Raw genomic sequence first — 24174 nt, 5'->3', positions numbered from 1 at the left:
AAATTAGCTACAGGGTAATTATTACAAAATGCAGCCCTTTCCAAAAATAACAGATGTAGATTCCAAATATAAGCTTTTCTTCTAATGATGGTGAACAGCATGAAAGAACTATTAGACTCTAATTACTAGGAAGCACTTACATTTGTTCCTTTAATTGGCAATGGAAAGCTAACTATGTGAGTGAGAATGCTTTTGGAATTGCAGTGCTGCTGCTGCATATACAGCAATGTAGTTGTAGGGTACAGAAAGTCTTCTTTTTCTTCTAGCACAAAAAGTGGTTGGGCAGTTTCATGGTTCAGTGCACTTCAAATATTCTTGAACATTAAAGCTGACAGTATCAATGGCAAATGCATAATGCAGATGTGTTTCTGCCATCTGCAGGACTTAAAAACTGTATAGCAAACAGTACAGAGAAAACAAGAAAAAAAGAGACTCATATACCATTAATTAACATTTAATGCCAGGGATGGGTTTTTTGGTTTGTGGTTTTTAGGGGGATATGATTATGGGTTCTGTAATGTTAGTAATTCCGTGACCTTCATTTCCTGTCCTCTTTCATCGTTCCAGTGTTTAAGTGGGTGAGAAAAACATTAATTGCACTAGTACAAGTCACTTTTGGAAGAACCATCAACAAGTAAGTGCCTGTTACTTGAATTGAACCTGCAACATCATTCCACAGGGAAAAGACTGAGCAGAATTGTTGAGAGTAACAATAATAACAATCTGGATGCTCTGTTGTATATGATAATCCACATTTGTTTTCCATAGCTCAGTTTACAGATAGGTTGAGTAGAGAAGCCACAGATGTGGCTTATCTTTCAGCCCATTTACCCAGGACTTTTTCCCCTACACAGGGCTTTACTTTTGAAAGAAACTGGGAGACTGGAACCCTAAGAGACTTCTCAATGAAGCGGCCTTGCGTGTGTGATGAGCTCCTGCCCTGTTTTTCTGAATGACCTGGCTCTGAGTAGCTCTTTGTGGAATATGTATTTGCAGGCTACACTGAAGTGCAGCCTGCTGTATATCTCAGTCAGTATCTGCAGTGATCTCCATTTTAGAGCACAGCTGCTCAGTACAGCATGCTGTAATGCTGGTGGAATTGGCATTGGTAAATTGAGATAGTTACATGAAGATAAGCATTGCTTCCACTGTTTTTTAGTAGGGGAAAAAAACAGGTTTGGATAAGATGTGATGTGCTCACTTCCACGCTTTTTTACAGGCAAATCCGTGACACTGTACACTGGATGTTCAGTGAAGCAATGCTTGTTTACTATATTGGCGTGTTTCGAGATGCTTTTTGGCCAAATGGAAAGCTAGCACCACCACCAACTGCCAAGAGTGATGAACAAAGGCAAGAGACCAAACAGCGAGCACAGCAAAAACTACTTGAAAACATTCCAGGTGAGAACACCTCCATTCTGCTTAATCCCATATCTAATAACTAGTAAGGAAACCAGTTAATCAAATCCTGTTCTGCTGCATTTTAGATTTTTCCTTTGGAGCTGTGAGTCATGCTTATTTGCATAAATAAGTGTAATTTTGGCCTTACTCTTTGCTTCTCCCATCTTTGTCTGGTAAATGGCATGGGCTTGGTAGTACCAGAGGATAGAAGGTCCAGTATTGCTGGAGTTTGTACATAATACTCATTAAGAAAGCTAAGTGAAGTTTGGGTACTTTCTGCTATATCCCAGTGAGCAAACAGGAGGTGGTTCTGCTGCCTGGAACTACTTGACATACAGGAAGAGTGGCACCACAGTCATTGCCACTTGCTCTAATATTCTAAAATGGAAGAGGGAGGTCTACCCATGTTGTCATTATTGTGTGATGCTGTGCATTTCTGAGAAGAGGTTTCAGGGCACTGAATATTGGTGGGACCTGCAGCCTGGACAGAAGCACCCCAGGCAGAGTGGCGTTTGCAGTGCTTTCCTTTAATGCCCTTTAATCACCACCAAGTGAGGCAGCTTCCCCTTGAGTGTGCACCACTGTCCTAGAACAGCCTTCCCTAGTAGGTTTGGGTTTTCTTATTTGTTTTTCAGTTAGAAGGGATGCTTCAGGGTATATCTGAATTTACCTGAAATTAATGATGAAGCACTAGATTTATTCTCCACTGTAATTTAATCCAAAATGTAGATGAAAGGCGTAGATTTCCCTCATCTGCTTGCTTCTGAGAAGTATTTCTGGGAAGGTGGAGAGTAAATCTTAACTGACGGAGGAATTCTTTGTGTCTGAAGGTATTTTTCAGTGAATAGATTAATAATGTTTGCCATTAGACATGACTGTGTAATGACTACATATCGCATTAAAACACTTAAAGAATATTGTCACCAAGATGCATAAACTATTATTTAACTCAGCTGACTTGAGAGCGAAGGGTACCCTTCCAACCAGTGACCTGAGTTACCTATGTGTTTTTAAAAGGCTGGCGGATGGCATCTGTACATCTAACTGTCTACCATGAAGGGCAGCGTTTCATTTTCCAGCCTTATGTATTTTTGGGTAGTAGTGTTGGTTGGACACTGCCTAGCAGGAGTGAAGCTGTACGCTGAAGTCATGTTCGTTGCAGATACTCTGCAGAGCCTCGTTGGACAGCAAAACGCCCGCCATGGTGTAGTGAAAGTGTTCAATGCACTGCAAGAAAGAAAGGCCAACAAGCATCTACTCTATGTGAGTAACCAGAAAAGTGGGCTTTTAGTTTTAGAATCTTCTTAATTGCTGAGTTCCACTCAGAATTAAAGCCTAGGGTGCGTGGTTTTGCACACATAATGGTTGTATGGTACTAATCTCTGCAAGTAACGTTTTTGTTCTTGAGCAAAGTCAGAAAAAACATTTCATCATCTGAATCATTTTGAGTAACAAACAGCTGTTTAAAATACAGTACTGCTTTTGTCTACAACAGTCTCCACACATCCAAGCTGCCCAATTTCATAAGATACGCACTGATTTATTATAGCTGAGAAGAAGCAGACAGTCACAGCATTGCTTGGAGAATCCGAGGCTTTCAGAACAGCAGTTGCATGAAAGATGAGCAGGAGGACCTTGTATGCTGCTGTTACCTGTGATGTTCTGAATATATCAGAAAGGTTAAGAGAAATGCTAATTTGGCATCTGTATTCAACCTCATATCTTCTCTGTTTTTCAGGTTTTGCTGGAACTGCTGCTAACTGAACTGTGTCCTGAGCTACGAGCTCATTTAGAGCAGCTTAATGCCACTTAGGTTTGAATCTGCACAAGTGGACCACTAGAGAAATGTCTATGTCCAATAATAGACATTAAACTTATTTTCCTCTTTTCCATAGAGGGCTGAGGACTATGATTATTTTTAGGGTTTTTCTTTTTCCTCTCGAGATCTTTTTTTTTTTTTTTTTTTTGTGAAGTAAACATACTTGAAAAGATCTGATGCTGTAGTAGGGTAGACAAAACAATGTTGTATAGTTGCCAATTTTTATTTAAATTGTTCTATTTGACTACTCTTCTGTTTCAAATATAGATTGAAAAATAAATGTTCATATAAGCTCAAAGAAACCAGAAACTATTTTAAACATTTATGAAAAGAAGTTTTGCTTATAGTGGTAAACTAATGAATGTTGTACAGTTCTAATCTCCTTGCTGAGGATTTGAGCATTCCTTTTTTCTTGTGCATTGAAAAAGCCTTGTTGTGCAATATTACATGTAAAGCTATTGTGAAAATTTTATCAATTTTGTTTTTACCAAAGATTTCCTGTAGTTTGAAGCACTTGTAAGCAATAAATAACAAAATTCAATTTCAGTATTTGATGATTAGGTTGTACTAACAACTACAGAATGAGTTTGACAGTGCGGAATATTTATGTTTTACAGACTTACTGAAGTCTGTGTACAAAATACATATTTTAAACTGGTATCTCCAGCCAGAATGCCTGTGCTAAACGCAAGATCAGAGATTAGTGCTTCTATGAATGACTAAGTAGACATTTAATTACACTATTCCGATAGCTTCCCTGATACTACTCAGGGTTCTTTTACTCAGTTTCAGACAACCTTCAGAACTTTCCCTTATTTTATATAAAGGAAGGAAAAAAGAAACATCTTCAGTATTTTTTTAATTTATGTAAAAAATGTGTGAATATGGTCTTAAAGCCCATCTAAACAATTAAACATAAAAAAGCTCCGGGTGCCATTCATTACTCTATTTCAAATTCAGTGCAACCGTGCTCTTTGAAAAACAAGACTGACCACTTCATAAAACCCATCTGCTGTAGTGAAATCAGTGTTTTTACTAACATCTCACCTCCTTTTGCCACAGAGCTGAACAGTTCTCAAGTGACAGCGCAGCCCTAAGAAGCAAGCTTTCCTGCATATACCAAGCTTTACAAGTAAACAGGTATTTAGAAATGTGCAGGCTTACCACAGCCATCAGTAAAACTTCCCAGAGGTACCATGTGATAAAAGATTCAGTATAATGCTATTCAGACATACACACTCCTAACCAAAAGGTCTTCCAGCTGTTTCTAATTCAGAGGTAGCATAATCACATTATGAAGAAGGATAGAAAAAATGGGCCTAGCATGGCCTAGAGACATGCTTCCAGGCTGACGCCTTTTCTTCTGTAGTTCTGTAAGTAGAATTCACTAGTAGTAAAAATTGGCATGGTTCAAACTGGAAAGCTTTTTGTCATACAGACCACTTTCTGAATTGGAATCTCTCTAGTCCATGGGTAAAACATGTTAGGATGGTTCAGTAGATGTAGATGAATTAAAAAAAGCACATGAAAGAAAGTATACATGTCACTAGCAAAGCTAAGATTCAAAAATGGAATTCAGCATAAAGTCATGAGCTGTGGATGGGCTGTAAGTGAAAACTAAGCAAGTTTGGTTCAAGCTTTTCAGGGTATCTAAGTACTAAAAATGCAAAAAGCATACCATTCTTTTAATTTGGTTCACTTTGACTTACATGCTGTATAGCAGTACTGTGTCTTTAACAGAACTTGTCTTCAGTACCATTTTAAAAGTCTGTCTTTGCCATGTATCTTAGTTATGTGTGAGCTTTTTGCTTTTTTTTTTAAATATCTCAGTAAATTTCTTATAAGTTATATAAATCAGAAATTCAAGCACTAAGTGAACAGTCTGTAATTGAAGATTAAAGATGACTTATTGTAGGAAGTTTGTCTAATACCTGCCAGAAATGAAGGAAGCACTTAAATTCTTCCAAGATTAGCTTTCAGTTCAAGATCGGAAGCAACATCAGGATCCAGAAGGCATGCCTTTGAAAACAAAGAACATGAAGTACTAGCTTGTAGCCAAAATAAAATTGTACACTGCCAATACAACACTAGTAAGGCTGGAAATTTTTGTATTTCACATCAGAAAAATTCAGTACTTGAAAATGAGCATGCTCAACTCCAATTGTTAGCCTTAGTTTCAATTTTTTTAATACCATTGGTTCGGTTGGCACCACCACCAGCACCCTAAATCTGCTTACACACTGGTCATTTTCGTTCAGTTCCATCATATACATCTTGTTTCCTTTGCCTTTTTTAGAACTGGGTAAAAAAAAAAACAGTAGGCCAAAAACTGCAGCTGTGCAGTTATTAAAAACAAAAGAAACCCCATTATTTTCAGTTCAGTTGAATATGACTATGATTAACAACAATTATTTTTCAGGTACAAAAGAAACTGAACATACCCACAACTCCAGTCTTCCAGTTTTACAGTTGCCCTTTAACTACTTTACTCCTTTATGTGGCCTGTCCCTTCTCTAGGATTGGAGATGTAAGAGATGCATAGCACCAATCAACAGATATAATTTATTTTTATACTGAGAAGTTGGTGATGCTTAGTTATCAGTAGCATATATGTATATATGTTGCTAGTGAACGGTGAGTGAAAGCTGTAATCTTCTGTCTGTAATGCTAGACTAGGCAGAAGACAAGGGGGAAAGACCATACCTATGTTACCATGCAGTAATGGAGTCCTGATGTACTTTTTCCAGTTCTTATCTTAGGCTACTGGGGAAAGTGTTCACAACAGCCAACCTTGTGTTTCTTTCCTGATCTCCACCTATCCTCTGAAAGGCTTTTCACAGCAAAAAACCAAAATGTTTTAAATTATGAATTCAGCTGAATGCTTGCCTAGTCTGCTAAGCCTTTTCTATCAGTGGCTGCTGTGGATAAGGAGCCACAGAAATTGCCAGCTGCTAGCTTAACATTTGCATAAATAACTCTCCATTTATTTGGACTGCACGCAGCTAGGCACTGAAGTATTTTATTTGCAGAAACAAATTATCTCTGTATGCAGAAATCACAGAGCATCTTTGCAGGACTGCTTCTACCCTCCCTCCAGTTAGCATCATCATCTTGCCTTTACTTTTAGGCATTACTAATGTAATTTAGTTTGCAGAAGGCATTATTAGTCTTCTTCCTCAGGCAGTAAATCTTCCTTCAACATTAGCACTTATTTAGAAAATGTGATCTGTTTTTTCCCTTATCTATCAGTGTTAGTAGCTCCTCGATCAATAAAAATGTAATAAAAATGATAAAATTACTTGAATAATTTAGGGAGTTCCATCCTCCATCTTACTAAGCTTTGTGCTAACTTCCATGGAATTTTTTTTTTGTTGAAGCAAGTGGGCAGACAGTATCCTTCAAGGCTATGAAGTAGTTTTCAATACAGTTTTATTACTCTTCATTTTCTTGCAGAGTATTTAAAAATATTATTTAAGTTAGAGCCTTTAATAAAACAAAACAGCAAGTTTGAAGACTCACATCCAAGGCATCACTCAGTCTCAGAAGATAGAAAGTAGACTGCAAGGCTTTAGAGTCATAGAATCACCAAGGTTGGAAAGGACCTCTCTGATCATCCAGTCCAAGTGTTCACCTATTGCCAGTATTTTCCACTAAGCCACGTCCCTTAGAACAACACCAAAATGTTCCTTGAACACCTCTAGGGATGGTAACTCCACTACTCACTGGGCAGCCCATTCCAGCACCTGACCATCTTACCTTAGAATAGTATTTTTTAGCAGCAGCTTCATCTTTCTCTATGCCTCGGCCAAGATGGAGGCACCTAGCCAGGTAGAAAGCAGCTATAGCAACCCCTTTGGCTACGTATGCAGGGAGACAATCAGTCACCGTTGCTAGCATCTCGATGTTGTCATTTTCTGTAGTCCTGTTGTAGGATTTACAGCATTAGGTTAGATAATGGTATTGTGAGCCACAATTTAAGTCAACCGCCTGGAGGGCGCACGTTCCAAACAAGACCAGCTAGTCCAGACTGAACAGCCATCAGCACAAGAAGAAAACAAAGCGCTTTCTCTGAGAAGACTATTCAGCAATGAGCAGAGCAAACAGCATTCACTACTGAACTACTGCTGAATTACCAGAGCTGCTGCTATGCAATGGCATATACAGGGATCAGATAATTACAGAAACCACTCGCATGCAGATGATGACTATTTTGTGGTTCAGGCTCAGGAAGTGCGTATGCAGTATGCATCCCAATAAGCAGCGAGCGATGCAAAGCTAAAGTGTGGTGGCTTGGCACCACCTGCAGCAGCCACTTCGAGGTCTCAGGCCATGCTGCTCAGAGGGGTTACTGTGGGTTCCCAACCAGTAACAAGGCAAAAGATAGTCGGCAGAAATGACATAAAAATGGAGAGTGCAGAGAACAGAACACCTCTAGGGGTTTAAAATAAGAGCCTGGCCCAGACTGAGGACAAGGAGACAGGAAGACGGGGTTCTACCCGAGATAGTTCAAGACTGGTTAGCTTCACAGCATCAGGAAGAAAAGCTCATTTGTACTGAATAACTGAGAACTGACTTAATTTTGGTAGTGGTCTGCTGTTCCCCCTTTAAAAATGAGGTCTTGCAATTCATTATCTCAAATGTCTCCTGATCTTAAGATAAGTTTATGAACTTAATAATCTCTTTCATTTAAGTAAGTCCATTGTCTTATATGAATATATTAAGAAATAAACCAAAGTTAACTAACCTTTTGGCTCTGGCAGCAGCTGTTGAGAAGAATCTTCTACTGTAATAATATTCTACAAGGTGGCCTTGAGCATAGATGTTTCCTCTTTCTGCTGCTGCTTTCAAGCACTTCAGAGCAGCCTTACTGTTCCGACGTACACCTTGTCCATAGAGATACATAATACCAAGTGCACCCTGTGATTCCAGGCTTCCGTTGCCACATGCTTCTGAATGCCAGAAAAAGGCCTAAGCAAGAGGCACAAAGTTGTTTCCTGTTTATCTCAAATGAATGCTTTGCATTATCAAATAAACTTTTGATGTGATGATGAATTCACTTTAACTGGTTGTCTTGCGTACCGTTTCATTAAAACCTTTTATATCAGTCACTAAGAAGTGCTTATATGTAAAAGAAAGCAGAATTCCCAGAAGGCTTTTAAACCTGCATCATTTACTGAGAGCTGTCAACCAGTAACACCTGCTTCATTTTTGAAGGGCATCAAGGCTGCCAAAATTTTAATCCACTCTTTCTCTCTGATATTCCTACTAAACAGAAATAAATTTCAGCAAGAAGTGTCAAGCCAGTACAAAGGAGAGGTACTGACCATCTCCTCGTATGGGCTTATTGTCTAGGATTGCTTAGAAACACATTTTTAAAGAGTCAAATATACCACCACAATCTTTCTGTGAAATCCAAAATTAGTTGGGATTTATGGGATTTGTAAAGGGTGCAAGTGGGCTTTACCTTCCTCAGATCCTTTAGATCTGGCATGGAATAAAGCATTCCCAAAGTACTCTGGGCCTTTATGCTTGCTTTTGGATTCCCATGGTCTGCAGCAATAAGCCACAACCTAAGAAAACAGACAAAGAAAATTCAGTAGCAGTATCTCAGCATCTTCAACTCATCAGAAAAATTACTGTCTGCAATCACCTTTCAGCCTCTTCAGTTGAATGCTTAACACCATATCCTTCATAATGTGCTCTGCCAAGATTGTACGCAGCTGCAAACCTTAAGTGTCTCGCTTCTGGGGAATCAGAATTGAGTATTTTCTTCATGTATTCCACTCCCTTTTCCTACAATTGAGGTGTTACAATCATTACATTTTGACTGCAAAGCCTCTTTTTAAAATGTGTGTGGACAGTGTGGCTATCAGATTCTGACATCTCATTTACCTAAATACCTTCCACATTTGCAATTTTTTGAAAACTATTAAATTTTTGTCTAAGTGGAACTGTCTTATAACTATTGTAACATATGCTGCTTTTAAATCGCTATTATTCTATAATATACATAAATCTTTATTTTCTAGTGCACCCTCAAAGATTACTGGTGTTCAAAGCCAGGTTGGATGGGGCTCTGGGCAGCCTGGTCTAGGACCAGATCTGGAGGTTGGTGGCCCTGCCTGTGGCAGGGGAGTTGCAGCTTGGTGATCCTTGGGGTCCCTCCCAACCCAAGCCATTTTGTGATTCCACTTGGACACTGTGTAACTTCATCTCTCTTCTTGCCTTACTTCCAGAACACCAGAAATGCTGCACCACTTAGCAAAAGATGCTGGCTATTTGCAAGTCAAACAAACAGATGTGCTTCTAGTTTCTACACAAAATCTAGCATGCTTCTACATTTTCATAGAGCATGACTTTCTCTGTGCTTATCTGCATCAACATGGTAACAATAGAAGTCTTTAAAGTGCTTTGATGGTTTAAGGAGCTAATTCTGGGATATGGAGATGCTTTACACTTGGAAATACAGTTGTCTGATTTCTATTTTTACAGATTCCATTTGTATCTACACTGCTTGTTACACATTAACAAATTACTAACAATTATTAAACAAGTGACATTGCTTCCTACAGAGTACAGAGTCTTATAGTGGTACTTTGAAACAAAATTACCATGTGTATTTTTCAAATAAACCTGTTTAATTGTACCTGGTTTTGAAAATTTCTACAGCCCAGATGCCTCCTTTGATGGTGCTTTGTGAGCATCTGTACCTTATGAAACTATTTATAAATCAGTGACTTATTTATCTTAAATTATCAAGTTTATAAAGATCCTTTTAGTAATTAAAAATTGCTATTATAAGAAAAGTAAAAAGTACAGCTAGATTACTCACAGGATCCTTATTAGTGCCTAGTCCATCGTAATGCATTACACCAAGCTGATACATTGCCTGAAAATCTGTATCCTTGTTTTTTTCAAATTGTACTAATGCTTCTTCATACCTCCCCTGGGAAAGAAGGATGAAGATACAGTACAGCTTACCTCTCCAGTGGATCTCCTCATGCAGATTTTCAGACTGGAGCATTTCACTCACAAAAAAGAAGAACAAAACAAAACGCAACCACAGAAGTAGCAGAAAATGGAGAGTGAGTTAGCAACTGCAAGAACACTGGGAAATGATAGAAGCACTTCCATCTAAGGTTTTCAGGTATGTGTACAAAAAACCAAACACCTAAATATAAGTAGTGGTATGCAAATGCAGGAGAAACAGGTGCTGAGAATAAACATGCACCAGACTCAAGAGAGCTCCACTTGATGGCCTGTAAACTTCAGTGGACCACAATGTCTTGACATGGAACTCAGACTGACTTTCCAGGAGAGGGGAAGGGCAGTTGAAAGAACTGCTTCTGCCCTTTAAATTTAGTCTTTTGCCTTTACTACTTTATGGGTTTATTTTTTGTCTTCAGTGTTGTTTTTTTTTTTTTCTGACATACATACAAAAAACAAGGTATGTGCAGGACAGTATAAGCTTAAGGATTCTGCAGTCTGTCTTGTCACCTCACCCACAACTCGCTCACCCCATTCTGCCTTCCACAATGACCTCACATGTTCTGCCGTTGTGACAGGGTAAGAATATAATAGGATTCATTAGGTTTATTGAATAAACTTGGTTTCCTGATGAAATACGGTTTCTCCATCTGCTTGCACTTGTTAGAAAAAATCTCAAAGAGCATTTGTTCCTGCAATGGGTTGAAGAAGAAAATGTATTTAGAAGTACACAATAGAAAACTGCAATGTAAGAGCTGACAAACTGGTGCTGTTACTAAAACATTGTTATGTAGGCATAGAAAAATACTAAATAAAACCAAGTATTTCTTGTATGGTTTGGTAAAACAACACCAGACTGCCAAAGCTTAGAAGTGAGCAGCTGCAGGACAATAAGACACCTCATGCCCAATGTTCATACAGTCCACTCCTCTGAAAGAGGAAAACAGTGCCTTCTTTCAGCCACTTGATGTGTCAGATAATGAAGTGTGGCAGCACTTGTACTCTCACTTTTCCTCTTCAGTGCTGTGAGGTTTATCATAGGGCTCTGATTGGGTGCTGATTTCTTCTAACATCTGCAGTGCTATGAGAGCACGCATTTTTAGGCAATACAGATGTACGCTCAAAAATACAAAAATGGAAACCTGGTCAAGCAGAAAATTGAAGGGTGGACAATAGTTTTCTAACATGGACATCTATGCCAGCTCAAGAAACAGTCAAGCCTGCTCCTCCTTGGTGCCACTTTTACTCCTGTCAAAAGCAATAATGAAGGCATGGAGCACCTGCATGGAACACGAGGAAGATGCCCATCTGCTCCCACTGCCAACCACAAGCCTGGCTAACCAATGCCCCTTCCTGCATTGCTGGCAGAACCGAGTCCACTGCCCCACAACAGAGCACAGCGGGTGCTGTTCAGACATACCTCAGCTTGGGAGGCCAGCTGTGCGAGAGTGGGAACACTTGGTGATTTCCATGGGAAAAAACAGGCACGGGCATCTCCTGTTGTTTTTTATGGTGTCGTTTACCACTAAAACTGAATGTAGTCGTTTAATATCTACTTTTAAAAAAGGAAAACCCCAACCTCCTCATAGTACTGCTGTCCTCTTAGAAAGCACGTCCAGGGATCTTCATCTTCTGCTCTCCTCTCCAGCGAGGCAGCATGGCTGTCATCCTCTGCTCAGAAATAAGCACACGTTTGTTTTTTTTTTCCCCCAAAAAGAAGGGAACAGTAAGCAAACTAAAACAAAAGGAAGACGAAACAGAGTGCTATGCATGATGCGGGTGGCTGCACGATGGCGCACTGGCAGAGGCGGAACCACCACCACACGGCAAAGGAAGGGCCCGGGGCAAGACGCAGCCGTCTCAGCCCTTCCGCGAATTAACCTGCCCGACCCCGTACCCGACAGCAGGCAGGCAGCCTCGCTGCGCACTTCCATGGTGGCCTGCCCCGTCCCGCCCCGAGCGCCGTTACTGCCCGCCCCGGGCGCCCTGAGGGGGAAGGCGGGGCGGTGCTGCTCGCGGGCCCAACGTCGGAAGGGAGAGGGGCTGGCTGGTGTGTTTAGCTTTGCCTCAAAGAAGCCCAACTCATACGGCAACAAAATCTAGCATCTTGCAATGCCTTGCTCTCCTTGCGCCTGGCGATGCCGAAGTTTAGCCATGTCAGTGTTAACCTGCTGAGAATGTGGTATAGAGCACTTTATCCACTTCATTGTGGCTGCTAAGGCTGTAAATACAGCATAGCATGGCTGTACTCATAGAAGTCATGTTACAAACCGCTGTACGCCTGCATGCTGCAGTTACACACACCTTATGCTGTGTGTTAGGTTATAGAATCACAGAATGGCCTGGGTTGAAAAGGACCACAACGATCATCCATTTTCAACCCCCCTGCTATGTGCAGGGTCGCCAACCAGCAGACCAGGCTGCCCAGAGCCACATCCAGCCTGGCCTTGAATGCCTCCAGGGATGGGGCATCCATAACCTCCTTGGGGAACCTGTTCCAGTGTTTCACCACCCTCTTCTGAGTGAAAAAACTCCTCTGTAGTAACTTAAAAGCAACAAAAAACCCAACGCCATTTTAGCAGTTACATAAATAAATTTGGTGTTGCATAAGCTGGAAGCAGATACATACATATTGAAGGTTATGGTGCTGCCAAAAATTAGTATTGTGTAGAATGACACTCTTAAGGCTCCCCACATTTTTTTTCCCATGTTATTCTCAGAGATGTCCAGGTGGAGAAGCTGACAAAGACCCCAGTTTTACTTGTATCACAAATATATCCTATTGCACTGATGACAGTAGAACATTTGTTTGTTCGTATGACAGGTCTTGGTCTCCTGGCTGACAAAAGAAATGCCTTGTAATCCCAAAGTCAAATTAATGGGAATCTAAGGGCCGATACAATTTTACTGGACAATGAATGGAATGGCTTGATGCTGTCACACTGTCTCCTTCTGAGAAGGAGAAAAAATCATGTATTTTCACTTCTAACAGAAGACTACAGTTTTGCTTTTTCCTACAATATTTGTATTCATACAGCTATAAATAAATAAGCATATAATAATTTAGTCTCTCATAATTTTCCTGTGTAGATGAGAGCAAAAGTTCATAAAATTCAGTTCATACAGAATTATTTTTCTTCCTTAACCCTCATCTAAAATACCATTATCAACAGTGAAAGCAGTGAAAGCTTTGAATAGACTCATACGGTGATATCCACCTGGCTCTACAGAACCTGAAAGGTAAGAGTACAATTTTTTTTTCAGTAGGAATTTCATAAAATAAAAGGATCAGACATTTAACTTCTAAAGCTTTTAAGCATAATAAAATTGTTATATAAACAAAGTTATCTTAGCCAAAAGGAAGGAAAGAGTAGTAGTTACTTAATAATTTGTAAAAAAATGCATTCACAGCAGAAAACTCTTATTCTTTGAAGTTTCATGAAAAAAACCCAAATGTCTTGATTTAAATTATGTATGTAACATTTCTATTTCAACTGGGTTTTGATCAATTTAAAGTATTAGTCTGCTGACTAAAAAGACAGTTACTTCTAGGCCTGCTAGTACTCTGGCTAAGCATGTTCTTGCACAAGATTGGGATTTAAATAGTTTTTGGTCGTTGAGGTAGGCACAGGTTATAATAGGCATCCTTGCTCCAGAAGTCCGCGCCCTTCCAACCGCACCAGCCCTGGCCAAGAAAAAGAAAAGACACAGTTGAAATCTGTTATGAGTTTTGTCTTTCATATCCATTGTTAAATTAAGATCTATCTTACTAAAAGCAGCATCTCTTCTTTCTATATTGCACTGCCTTCTGCTGCTGCAGAGACTAATGCTGTTCTGAAACACTGTCATTCTCACAGTTCTAATTTCTCTTCTCTTGAAGAACTTCTGCCTTCCTTAGAAATATATCAGAGCCAAACTGAGCTCTTAATTTAAGGTGTGCTGTTGATCATGATTTACTAAATCAGTCCAGCTAAGCTTTTAAATTTACAGAATAGGAGGTCATTAAATGAGGTGTTTCCAATGCAAAGGAGAGACAAACTTACTCTGAGAGAGGATATTTGTTTGTACTGCAATAATTTTACACAGTTAGTGACCCAATACATCTTCTCCAGGACCACTACATTTCAGAAACTAACAATAGCTAACATGTATGCAGGTTAACTGGGATCAGCACTTCCCATGGGAACCCACTTCTCTATGGAGAACTTACAGAATGGCCAATTTCTAATTGACTATGCATTATTTAATAACATATATGCATTCATAGATGTGTGTGTGTACACACATACATGAAGTCTCACCTTTTCCAAAATAACATGCAGGTCTTCTCCTCCAGTGTAATGTGGGTCTAGAATCAAATATTTTATGTGCCCTGTTATTTCATTCCACACCACTCCTAGTATTGTGTGAGCCAAAACACCTCCACCTAACACAGGAGGAAAACAAATTGTTAATTTTTTTTCACTGACATTGTCTAAATACACAAGTCTGAAATAAAAGTACTAGTAATAAATAAATAAAACTATTTTTCATTTTTTTTACTACTGGTTTCTTGAAATACTCTCATTAAAATTAAGACGTTCTTATGAATGATATTTGCAATGATACCAACATTTTAGATTATTTAAATATGCATACTGGTTCCTATGATGAATTTGGATAAAGAATGATACTCTTCTCCTTAAAGCCAGATAAACACTACTCTTCTGAGGAGGGAAGTTTTGGGGAACTGCATGATCAATTGCCCATCTACCGAGATGAAACTTCTAGAGAAGTCAGCTTCTCTCAAGTTCTGACTTTAAAAGCAGTCTTTGAGAACACCATTCAGATTGATTTTTGTTGAGGGAAATATTGAATGAAAAAGATACCAGGCAGACTAAATTGCATTTTCTAGGCTGCCTTGAGAAGAGCGTTATTTTAATTCACTGGGGGTTTTGACTAGCTCTTGTAAACTACTAGTACCATTTGAGTACTTTTAGTACTTTGAGTACTAATTGAAATGAAGTTCACCAGAGGAAGGCCTCGAACACTGACTGGCATTCTTGATACTTCAGTACTCACCAATCATAACTGGAGTTCCTTCAGTCTTGAAATGATTAGCAAGTTCTCTTCCCTGCAAAGCGAGTTCAGAACCCTGGCTAGGTAAGAAACAGAATTTTAGATCTGTCATCCTCACAGGGCTTAGTTTTTTAAATTATCCATCACATTCGTTAACTGCACAGGTAACTGATTAGAAAGCGGCTGTTGTAGTTTAGAATTTTTCTGTGTAAATCTCTTGGGATAAGGTGGAATAAAGCATTCTTTAAACAACTTCAGAGATTCTGGCGGGGCTACTGAATTCTCTGTAAGCCTCACTGCCACTGAAGCACCTGGAGTACCCTGGTTCTGTCATGTTTCTGCTGTTTGTCTCCCACACAGGGGACAGCTAGTAAACCCCAATGGCTCCCTTCAAGAGATAAAAAAAAGCACCAGACTAGCAACACATGTCAGCAAGGGGAAGTAACACAACTTCATCAGAGTCCGATAAAGATAAGGCACCAATAAAGGTGTATATACTGATGTGTCTTAAGATAGCTTTCTGCTTTAATTGCACATATCTAAGCTGCCTTTAAAAAATCGTATATGAAATATCATTAGTAATCCAGTCAAAGCAACACTGAACTTAGCCTGTTTAATTTCCCTGCTTTCCTGTTCAACTCTGCTGCAAAGAATAAATCTACATGGAAGAGTAAGCTGTACACATACAACGTGTACACATTCCATGATTCAGAGCTCACATGCTTCTGAAGGAGACTCATACTCTCCTCAGAAGACTAGCTGTACTTCCGGAAGAGGCGACAGAAACTAGGCAAGGAAATACATACAGATGTTAATATCTTGTCTTTATATTTCTTCATATTGTGCTTAATGTTTTTAAAACACAAACTAGGTGTCTGCTTCACCAGTTCCTGGAGAGATGGACTAAATACAGAGTGTAAAGCTGGAACTCTGGGAAATGGGATGGAGCATTTATAATAATGGATTTGGCACTGCTGTTGCCGATGGAGCTGTGAAGCCCTATTTGCATAAAGAAAGAGTTACAGGTGCTAGCTGAAAGCAAGTCCGAGAGAAAAATGCAGCCTTTTTGAGCTGGTCATTGGCACTGGATAGCATGACATCTCTCCTCAGCATGCTAGCGAGGCTGGCATCACAATCCTGAAAAAAAATTGCTGCTCCCTTGCAGCAGAACTGTGAGCAACTCCAAGCAGTTCACGAAGGCACTTATTCTGTATTCCTTTGCACAGGATGAAAAAACTTCACACTAGCACAGCTGTTATAAATAACAGGTGAATATCTATCTGCAAATACAAGTTGAGGAACAAAAAGATTAAAATTGGCTGTATAAAGCTTTAGGAAACACTGAAGAAACAAACTATTTTCCTACCATTAAAAGTATCTGTCACCATGGTTACATGCTCTTTTTGAATACCCACAGTGGCATTTAGTCTAAATAAATATAACTAATGACTAATATTTTGAATCAAATTTTCATACAGGCTAGGTTAGCATACATTCACTATTTCATTATTTTTATTTATCACAGAGTGCTCAGAGATTTGTTATTCTGCTTACTGCTGTCCAAGTGGTAGAAATCCAGTCATTTTACTTCCAGTAGATACTGAACATTATTCTTTTTCTCCTAAATGTATTCATAGGGTTTTTTATTGCACATAAAAGTGTCAGATTGTCAGAAGGGAAATAAATCCCTTGTTTTAATGTCATACAAATCTAGGGCGGAGGGCACTAACTTCCAGGCTGCTCAGCAATTTGCCTCAATCCTGCACTGGATGGAGTAATAATTTACTGTCAGTATCTGCCTCATGATTGATGGATTGCGTTCCTGTTGTTCCAAAATTGTGTTTGCAGATGGAAGGGAAATAGGCTGAATTTTTGCACATCAGCTTGCAGATAGTTAATCAGTTTACAGAAAATATCTTTAATAATTATCTAACTACTGAAAATATATGGGTTCTTACCTGACAAATAGTATCTTTGACGTTATTCCAAAGAGTTGATTCAAAACAAGCTGCACCTCAATTGAACCAATCCATTGCCGTGACCCAACAAATGCTGCAGGTTTGTCTCCAGCATCAACCAGGGCCTTTGCAACATTGATATAAAGAAGTAATGGAAAACTTATCAACATAGAGTAGACTTTGACCAGTTTTTTGTGTGAAAGAAATAGGTATATAAATATAGATGTTACGACCTTGCCAGTCAAAAGCAAACAGATGGTTACTGAATTCATTCATTGTGGTTTAGTTTTGGGAATGTCACTGGGATGCCAATACAGAACAGTACCAATAAGAAGAAAAAATGGAGCTGGGCTCATAGGCAGACTTCAATCTGAAATGCTGAGCTGTGTAATATTTGAGCGTACCATTTGCAGTGGAGAAGCCACTTCACAGACTGAAGTGCCTGGATTCAAGGCATCTCAGAAAAGGATCCAAAAAACAGTAGCCTGAGGAAGAGGCCCCCCAAATAACACCGAGACTTGGCATTTAAAATAAACTCTGTTCAGTTTGGAAGTTTATGTGTTGCATGCAATACTTGAGATGCCTTTTACACTTGGGGTATGTAGCCCACAAAGTCTCCTCAAGGCTGCTGCCCTCTTCTAGAAGTCTGACATGCTACAGGAACACACAGATATAAGTTGATTTTACGCTTCGGGATGGACTGAAAAATGCTCACGAAATCCGGTGTTTCTTTTATTGCTTACATCCCTGTTAGGTATGATGGAAGTCATTTCATTGAGTGAACAAACTTTGTTAAGATATTACATAAATAAATGTAATACGAAATGCTGTTTGTAGAAGGCTGAAAATAACTGGTATTTTTTGCCAGGCGTAAACGTTCGTCACCAAGCCTACACCTTTTCTTTGGTGCTGTAAACAGAAATGAACATACTCAAATTCAAAAAAGAAAATGAAGGTTCAAGTAACAGAAGAAGCCTGCTACTTTCAAAGGTGAAACTGCAAAAGAAAGCAGTAAATCAATGCATAACATCTGAGAACTAAATCAGCTGTCACTGCAGACAAAAGTCTGTTTTAAAACTGATTTTAATATGACAGATTGCACCCTTTGTTCTCTTTCATTTGGCAAAAATACTGAAAACGTTATAAACAGAGCTGCTAGCAGAACACTAATCCAAGGAAATACTTAGAAAACTATTTTAATGAAGCTTATTTGTACACAAACGTTTGACATTTGAAGATAGCTCTCCTACTATCAATCTTGTTAAAACTAATGGAGTACTATAGTTCAATTTAAGAAATTAATTTAAAATATCAAACAAATATGAAGTCTAAAATATATTAATGCGTGTATGGGAATTGCTGGGTCCTGGTCTGAACCAGTGATTGAGCACCAGGTGAGGAGACATGGCTAACTCAGGCAGCACCTGTGCAACCTGAGGTAGACCCTGGGGCCACCCCTCCTCACAATCATTTAAAGGTTAGCATCTCTATTTGCTGATCGTCCTCTTCTTGAGATTCTGCTAACCTTTGGAAGGAGGTAAGCTACTCTTTCCTGTACTGCTTTCTCAACTAAATCCTGACCAATACCTTTGCAAGCATAATCCCGTCCTTTTAGAAGGCACTATTGTACCTTCTGTTGCTCACAATTTGCCATTTAAAGATAATCTGCACAAACGTTCCTAGATTAAGTCAATAGGTATAAAAGAATTGATCTGCCCAAGCATTGTGTACCTGTTGAATTTCCTTGTGTGTTGGTATAGGTGCATCAATGTAACCTTGCTGCTTGAACCAAGAACAGATGGTCTGCAAAGACCGATAAGCGCAGCCCCAGCCACTGTCATCAATCCGATCTTGCATATAGTGATGATAACTGTATATGCCTTGTACTAAATAAACCTGCACAGAGACAGATAACACAAACAAATCTGACTGCTGTAGGATCAATTTTCAGAGGAAGTGTATACTGCTGTCATCTGGACTGTCACTTTTAGTTAAGGAGTTATAAATCTTTAGAAGAACTGAAGGTTTCTTATTCACTCGTGATCTCTCTTCTTTTGCCTTTTAAACATCTCTATTCATAGTTTTATTTTCTTGTTTTGGTTCCGAGAACCTTCTAAAATACGTACTACAAATGTGAGGTACCCTCTGAAAAGGTGTATGTTATTTCATAAGACAATGCAATTCGGACAGGTGGGAGAATGGAGGAATGTGACATGCTAAAACAACTCCATTTTGTGCAGAGACTATTTTGCTTAGGAGACCCAGTTAGATAATATCATATAGGTGAGAAAGAAAAGGTATAGAAACAAGTTACTTCTTTTGATGACAAATCTTGTAAGGAAATAAAACATTTTTAAGAAGTTCCATCTTGATTTAAACTTACCACACCAGACTCAGAACCAGGTGAATTAAGATGTAAATGTGGATTTCTGAGATAGCCATCTTTATATGGTTCATCTGGAAAATGGTAAGCATTTGCTCTCTTGAAATACGGTCTGTCACACGGCAGGTTGAACAACTCATGCAATTCCTACATGCCAGTTAAAATAAGAAGTAAAGAGCACAACTGAAATTTGGGATTAAAAGAAACATTACATTGGTTTTGTCTCTATTTTGAATTATGATCTTAACAAAATAGCTTAGCGAATGTAATTAGGTTGATATTCAGCACGTATGTTTAGTGCTAGACCTTGCCTCTAAGGAAGCTGAGGGATGCTCACCTTCCGTGTGAAGAGCCTGTCATTTCACATGGTCTTGCTACACAATGCTTGCCTCTCCCAGACCCATTCAAGATATCCCAAGAAACAAATATCTTATTTAAGTATGATAAAATACACCTTAACATGAACAAATTATATATTTTTCTCTGTAGTAGTACAGATATACACAGTGAATTACAGTCTTAACTAGTATCGAAGACCCAAATATGGTATACTATGACAGATTAAAGATACAGAGCTTATGGTTCAAACTGATTCAGTCTATTTTTATGTTGCAAGCAGAGCTCAAGATTTAACTACATCTAAAGACATATACTGCCTTTTTTCCACAGGAGTTAAAAGTGAAAGGAATCATATAATAGGCTGTCTGTATTACAGGTAATGGATTTTACCTAGATGACCAAACTAGACTAGTTAAAGCAACATTCAGCAATCAGTGGATGAAAGTAATCTGGAAGTAGGGAACTCAGAGAATCCAGAATCAGAAATACAATACAAATTGGTTTAATCTAAAATAAATTCTATATAGTTATGTTTCCTCACAAAAATGGGACTTGATACACTTTATAAAATTTTTAATAAATCAATTTTACACTACATGTATAATTAAAAAATCAGGATCTGTTAGTATTACTTCTACACTGGCTAAATGAAAAGCTTTACCCTTGCTTCAGTGATTAACAGTAAAAATAAAAATTAGGTTATCCTAGTATTTCTTGTGCACTGGCTACATGAAAACACTTTACCTTTCTATAACTTTCCAGTTGATCATCTGAAATACCTGTAGGGTATGAAATTGTTACAAGATGATTTTTTCCTGGTAACATGAAATGAAACTGTTCTGGTACCACAATTGATGTTCCCTTCATGTATTTCATGATGCACCTTTCCATATCAGTTAATTGCTTGTGAATTGCTTTTACCAGGAGATTTTGTACCCTGTGAATTATAAGGGACAATACTTAACTAGCAGAACAATGATGGTGTCAAACAGAAACAAATCCTATGGGAAAAACAGAAAGAACACAAAGACTTTGCATTTCCCACCTTCACCTATCCCTTAGCATAATTCTGAGAATACAGTCATCAGATGTACTCTCTTTTATACACACTGACTTATAAGAATGACAAGAATCTTTACAGTGTTTTTTCAATTCCTTGCTCAGCAATGGCTCTGAGTTATCCCATCTATCAGACAGTGAACTGATTTTTTTTTTTTTTTTTTTTTTTTTGTAGGTAGCAAAAAGATTGTGTCTCATGAAGATTAAGAGTAAGAAGTGTCTACAGGAGCTACTCTTGCTTACACAGTCAAATTTCAGCATATGAATACTACATGCTCTTTTATCAAATTGATACATGATAATGATAGCTATCCTTTACAAGAAAAACAAAGTGGAAAACAAATAGAAAAAAATTACAGGATAATACTTACTTTCCCCACGTTTCTTCTGGAGAAACAGAAACAACAACATCAACTGGCAATGTCATATTGATGTAGTGGTGCTCCTTATTTTCTCTTTCGATGACTGGAGCCAAAGCATCTAATGAAGGTGTCATCTCTAACATGAGGTCAATATTGATTACCTGCTGCTGCACAGAATAAAGACACCAGCAGTGTATCTCCAGCAATACATTCTCCAAGAGGGCAAAAGGAAAACTGTACAAAGTTTGATATGAAGTCCAGTAATGAAATAACTGGGTTAAAGACTGAAACTTCTGTGTATAGATCTGCATTCATGCTGAGCCTTAACCACCTTAAAGGTTTTTTTCTAACTCATTTAAACATGTCCTTTTGCATAGATAAGGCTAGGGAGGGCAGATTAATAACTTCTAAGTGATGGGTCTTCAGATAGAAACTATTAGTGTGGTGAGACACATACCATGTCTTGTAGCTTTTTATCCTTTTTCTTGACAAGCTTTCGTCGGGTTTCATCATCTTGATCAAAGCTGAAGTATCAACAGAAAATTGCATATTCTAGGAATTGCTCTAATCCTTTACAATTTTTTCTTTTTTTTTTAAATATACTCACTGTATAAATCGTTTTATCTCCTTGCAAGCAGAATCATCAGTCAGCTCTGGAATAGTGTTGATACCGTTGTTGGGCCACACATAGACTGAACTGTGGCAAACTCTTAATACAAGAACATCTGAGGACAGCTTATTTGCAAGATCACTGAAAACGTATTTCAATGCACTTTTTGCTGATGCTTCTGAAACACAGTAAATATAAAATTAACTTAAATTCTTTCATTTCTGTGATGGCTGCTGGACTAACACTTTAATTGATGTTTTGATAATGAACGTAGTGCTATTATAATCAGAAAAATGGCTGTGAGAACAAAAAGTAAAATAAGCTTTCACTTGGCAGGTCTGCCTCAAAAAAAGCATACTGTTTTCCTCAGCTTCCAAATAACAATCTACGCTGTCATTTATTCTCCCATCAAGCCTACAGTTGCAAGCTTCTGTGGATAGGAAAGCTGTTATATACGCATATATCTGATCTGTTCAGTAAATCCCGGAAAGATTGAATCAGAGCTGCATATCACTGACTTCAGATCATTTTTCAAACAACTGCCCCAAAACATACTAAGTTTTTGGAAAAAGAGTACAGTTCACCTGCAAACCAAATTTTGGATAAGATAGATGCGTAACCAAACCAGCCACATTTTTGCAAGTCTAAATCTTAATTACTGGTACAGACTTTTGTCTTTTAGATCTTAATTTGACTTATTAACAGTTTCACCCATTCCTTACAACCTGAACCAATACTGCATATGACAAAGCAACTTCTGCATATTAGCAGTATTGTCTTCCTTACTTACATGATCAACAACGTGTACCTAGAATGTAGTAAGGTATTAAAAAATATCTCACAGAATCATTGAGGGTGGAAAAGACCACTGCAATCATTTAGTCCAGCCATCAAATGAGAGCCTAGCAGAGGACGGCTTCAATCCATTGATCTTTGGGTTATGGGCCCAGCAAGCTTTTACTGGGTGCAATGCCCAATTGCATTTCTTCAACTCATTAACTTAGATTTGGCTACTGTTGACTTCTACACTCAGAGCCCTTAAAAGCTAAGCTATTAGGAAAAAAAACAAACAAAACTTGTCCCTGGAGACAGCCAAGGTCAGGCAGGAGGGGCTGTGAGCACCTGATGGAGCTGTAGGTGTACTTGTTCAATGCAGGGAGTGAGACCACGTGGCTTACAGGGGTCCTTTCCAACTCAAATGATTCTATGATCTAGTAAAATGCCAAGAAAACTTTTTTTTTTTCTTAAATCTATGATAGTCTTACAGACTCACCATCAGTAGTTGCTAGCTGAAATGCCAAATCCAAGCCACCTCTTATTCTGAAGAGTACGTCCATGGCTTCCAGAGTTACCTAGGGAGAAAAAAGAAGTCATTAAGTTATTTCAACATGCTTTCTCTCAGGCTAAACTTGACTTCCAACGTCACGGTGTGGAGGCAAGGCCAGTGAATAAGCAGGTAGCTGAAAGGCACACTGGCACGTACCTCCCAGGGCCATCCTCCATTGCACAAGTGCTGTTACAAGCCGCCCACAAGAGCCGCGGGGTGACGGGCCCTTCCTCGTAGCCACGGTGGCTGCGCGTGTGAGAAGAACGGGAGAGGGGCTCGGCGGGCAACCCTCGCCATGCCGCTAACCGGGCAGATAGGGAGCCCTCCAGCCCGGCTCGCCCTCCCTCCCCCCGCCGTGAGGTGGCGCTGTGGCAATTGCCCACCCGCGGGGACCCCCTGGGGGAGGCGGGCTTACCGCGTCCGTCAGCGCTGCAGCGCGGGCCGAGCCCGGCAGCACCGTCTCTGCGCAGGCGCGTTCCGCCCCGCAGGAAGGAGGTGTGGAGGGCGGCCGCTGGCTGCGGGCCGTACCAATGCGGGGCGGAGGTGGGCTACTGCGCACCTGTGGGCGTCAGGAGCCGCGCGCCGAGCCCGCCTTTTCCCGAGGGCGCGAGGCACTAGGTTGTGGTAGCGGGCTTGCGCGCCGTGCAACAAAGAGAGTTTAAAACCGTATTTAATTAAAATTTAATTGCTGTCCGTTCTGCACGTACAGCATAAGCAAAGCGCGCCTAGTGCTGCCAACACGTTTCGGTACGGAGTCTGTATAAAGCGCTCTGCTATTGCATGTACTTCCAGTGCTGCCTGCTGGCTGTGGCGCTCCGATGCAGGTGCGGCTCTGGCGCGACGTTGTTCATCCCGTGCTTTCTGCTGCACG

General features: G+C 39.4%; 3 protein-coding genes across 18 annotated transcripts in view; 1 reads left to right on the top strand and 2 right to left on the bottom strand.

Moving 5' to 3' along the window:
• The window catches only part of SNX25 (sorting nexin 25), a 61175-nt gene extending 57414 nt beyond the window's left edge, over positions 1 to 3761 (top strand). For 2 of the 7 annotated variants that reach the window (XR_014882889.1, XM_085222390.1), the window contains 2 exons: positions 568 to 634; positions 855 to 992. Coding sequence is in view for 5 of the 7 variants with exons in the window: in XM_085222390.1 (XP_085078516.1) it covers positions 568 to 634; positions 855 to 894 (107 nt within the window). In the remaining 2 variants the exon portion in view is untranslated. The other 5 variants (XM_010709783.3, XM_085222389.1, XR_014882890.1 and 2 more) reach the window with 5 other exon arrangements.
• On the bottom strand, positions 439 to 12661 carry LRP2BP (LRP2 binding protein). Of its 7 annotated transcripts, XM_085222399.1 has the most exons (9): positions 12105 to 12661; positions 11787 to 11878; positions 10053 to 10166; positions 8871 to 9013; positions 8685 to 8790; positions 7965 to 8188; positions 6977 to 7142; positions 5152 to 5239; positions 439 to 3063 (listed from the first exon to the last, which is right to left on the bottom strand). In XM_085222399.1, exons 1-8 carry the CDS (start codon positions 12139 to 12141, stop codon positions 5174 to 5176), a joined length of 948 nt encoding a protein of 315 aa, XP_085078525.1. In that variant the 5' UTR covers positions 12142 to 12661; the 3' UTR covers positions 439 to 3063; positions 5152 to 5173. The 7 variants fall into 7 exon arrangements, 6 of the variants coding, with proteins under 6 accessions (XP_085078525.1, XP_085078524.1, XP_085078526.1 ...); XR_014882892.1 differs by having other exon boundaries at positions 5152 to 7142; XM_085222398.1 differs by lacking the exon at positions 439 to 3063 and having other exon boundaries at positions 5023 to 7142.
• Positions 12662 to 12780: 119 nt separating this feature from the next.
• UFSP2 (UFM1 specific peptidase 2) lies at positions 12781 to 23807 on the bottom strand. Of its 4 annotated transcripts, none has more exons than XM_085222394.1 (12): positions 23719 to 23807; positions 23250 to 23328; positions 21974 to 22154; positions 21824 to 21890; positions 21376 to 21530; positions 20690 to 20882; positions 19607 to 19753; positions 18955 to 19119; positions 17224 to 17348; positions 15269 to 15345; positions 14509 to 14633; positions 12781 to 13892 (listed from the first exon to the last, which is right to left on the bottom strand). In XM_085222394.1, exons 2-12 carry the CDS (start codon positions 23311 to 23313, stop codon positions 13806 to 13808), a joined length of 1386 nt encoding a protein of 461 aa, XP_085078520.1. In that variant the 5' UTR covers positions 23314 to 23328; positions 23719 to 23807; the 3' UTR covers positions 12781 to 13805. The 4 variants fall into 4 exon arrangements, with proteins under 4 accessions (XP_085078520.1, XP_085078522.1, XP_085078521.1 ...); XM_085222396.1 differs by having other exon boundaries at positions 21376 to 21533; positions 23719 to 23797; XM_085222395.1 differs by lacking the exon at positions 23719 to 23807 and adding an exon at positions 23460 to 23668 and having other exon boundaries at positions 21376 to 21533; positions 21974 to 22151.
• Positions 23808 to 24174: the final 367 nt, after the last annotated feature.

Source organism: Meleagris gallopavo, chromosome 4 (assembly GCF_905368555.1).
Source record: "Meleagris gallopavo chromosome 4, MGAL_WU_HG_1.1, whole genome shotgun sequence".
NCBI classification, from domain to species: Eukaryota; Metazoa; Chordata; class Aves; order Galliformes; family Phasianidae; genus Meleagris; species Meleagris gallopavo.
The sequence above is the reverse complement of the archived record's forward strand: the minus strand, read 5'-3'. Positions and strand labels throughout refer to the sequence as shown.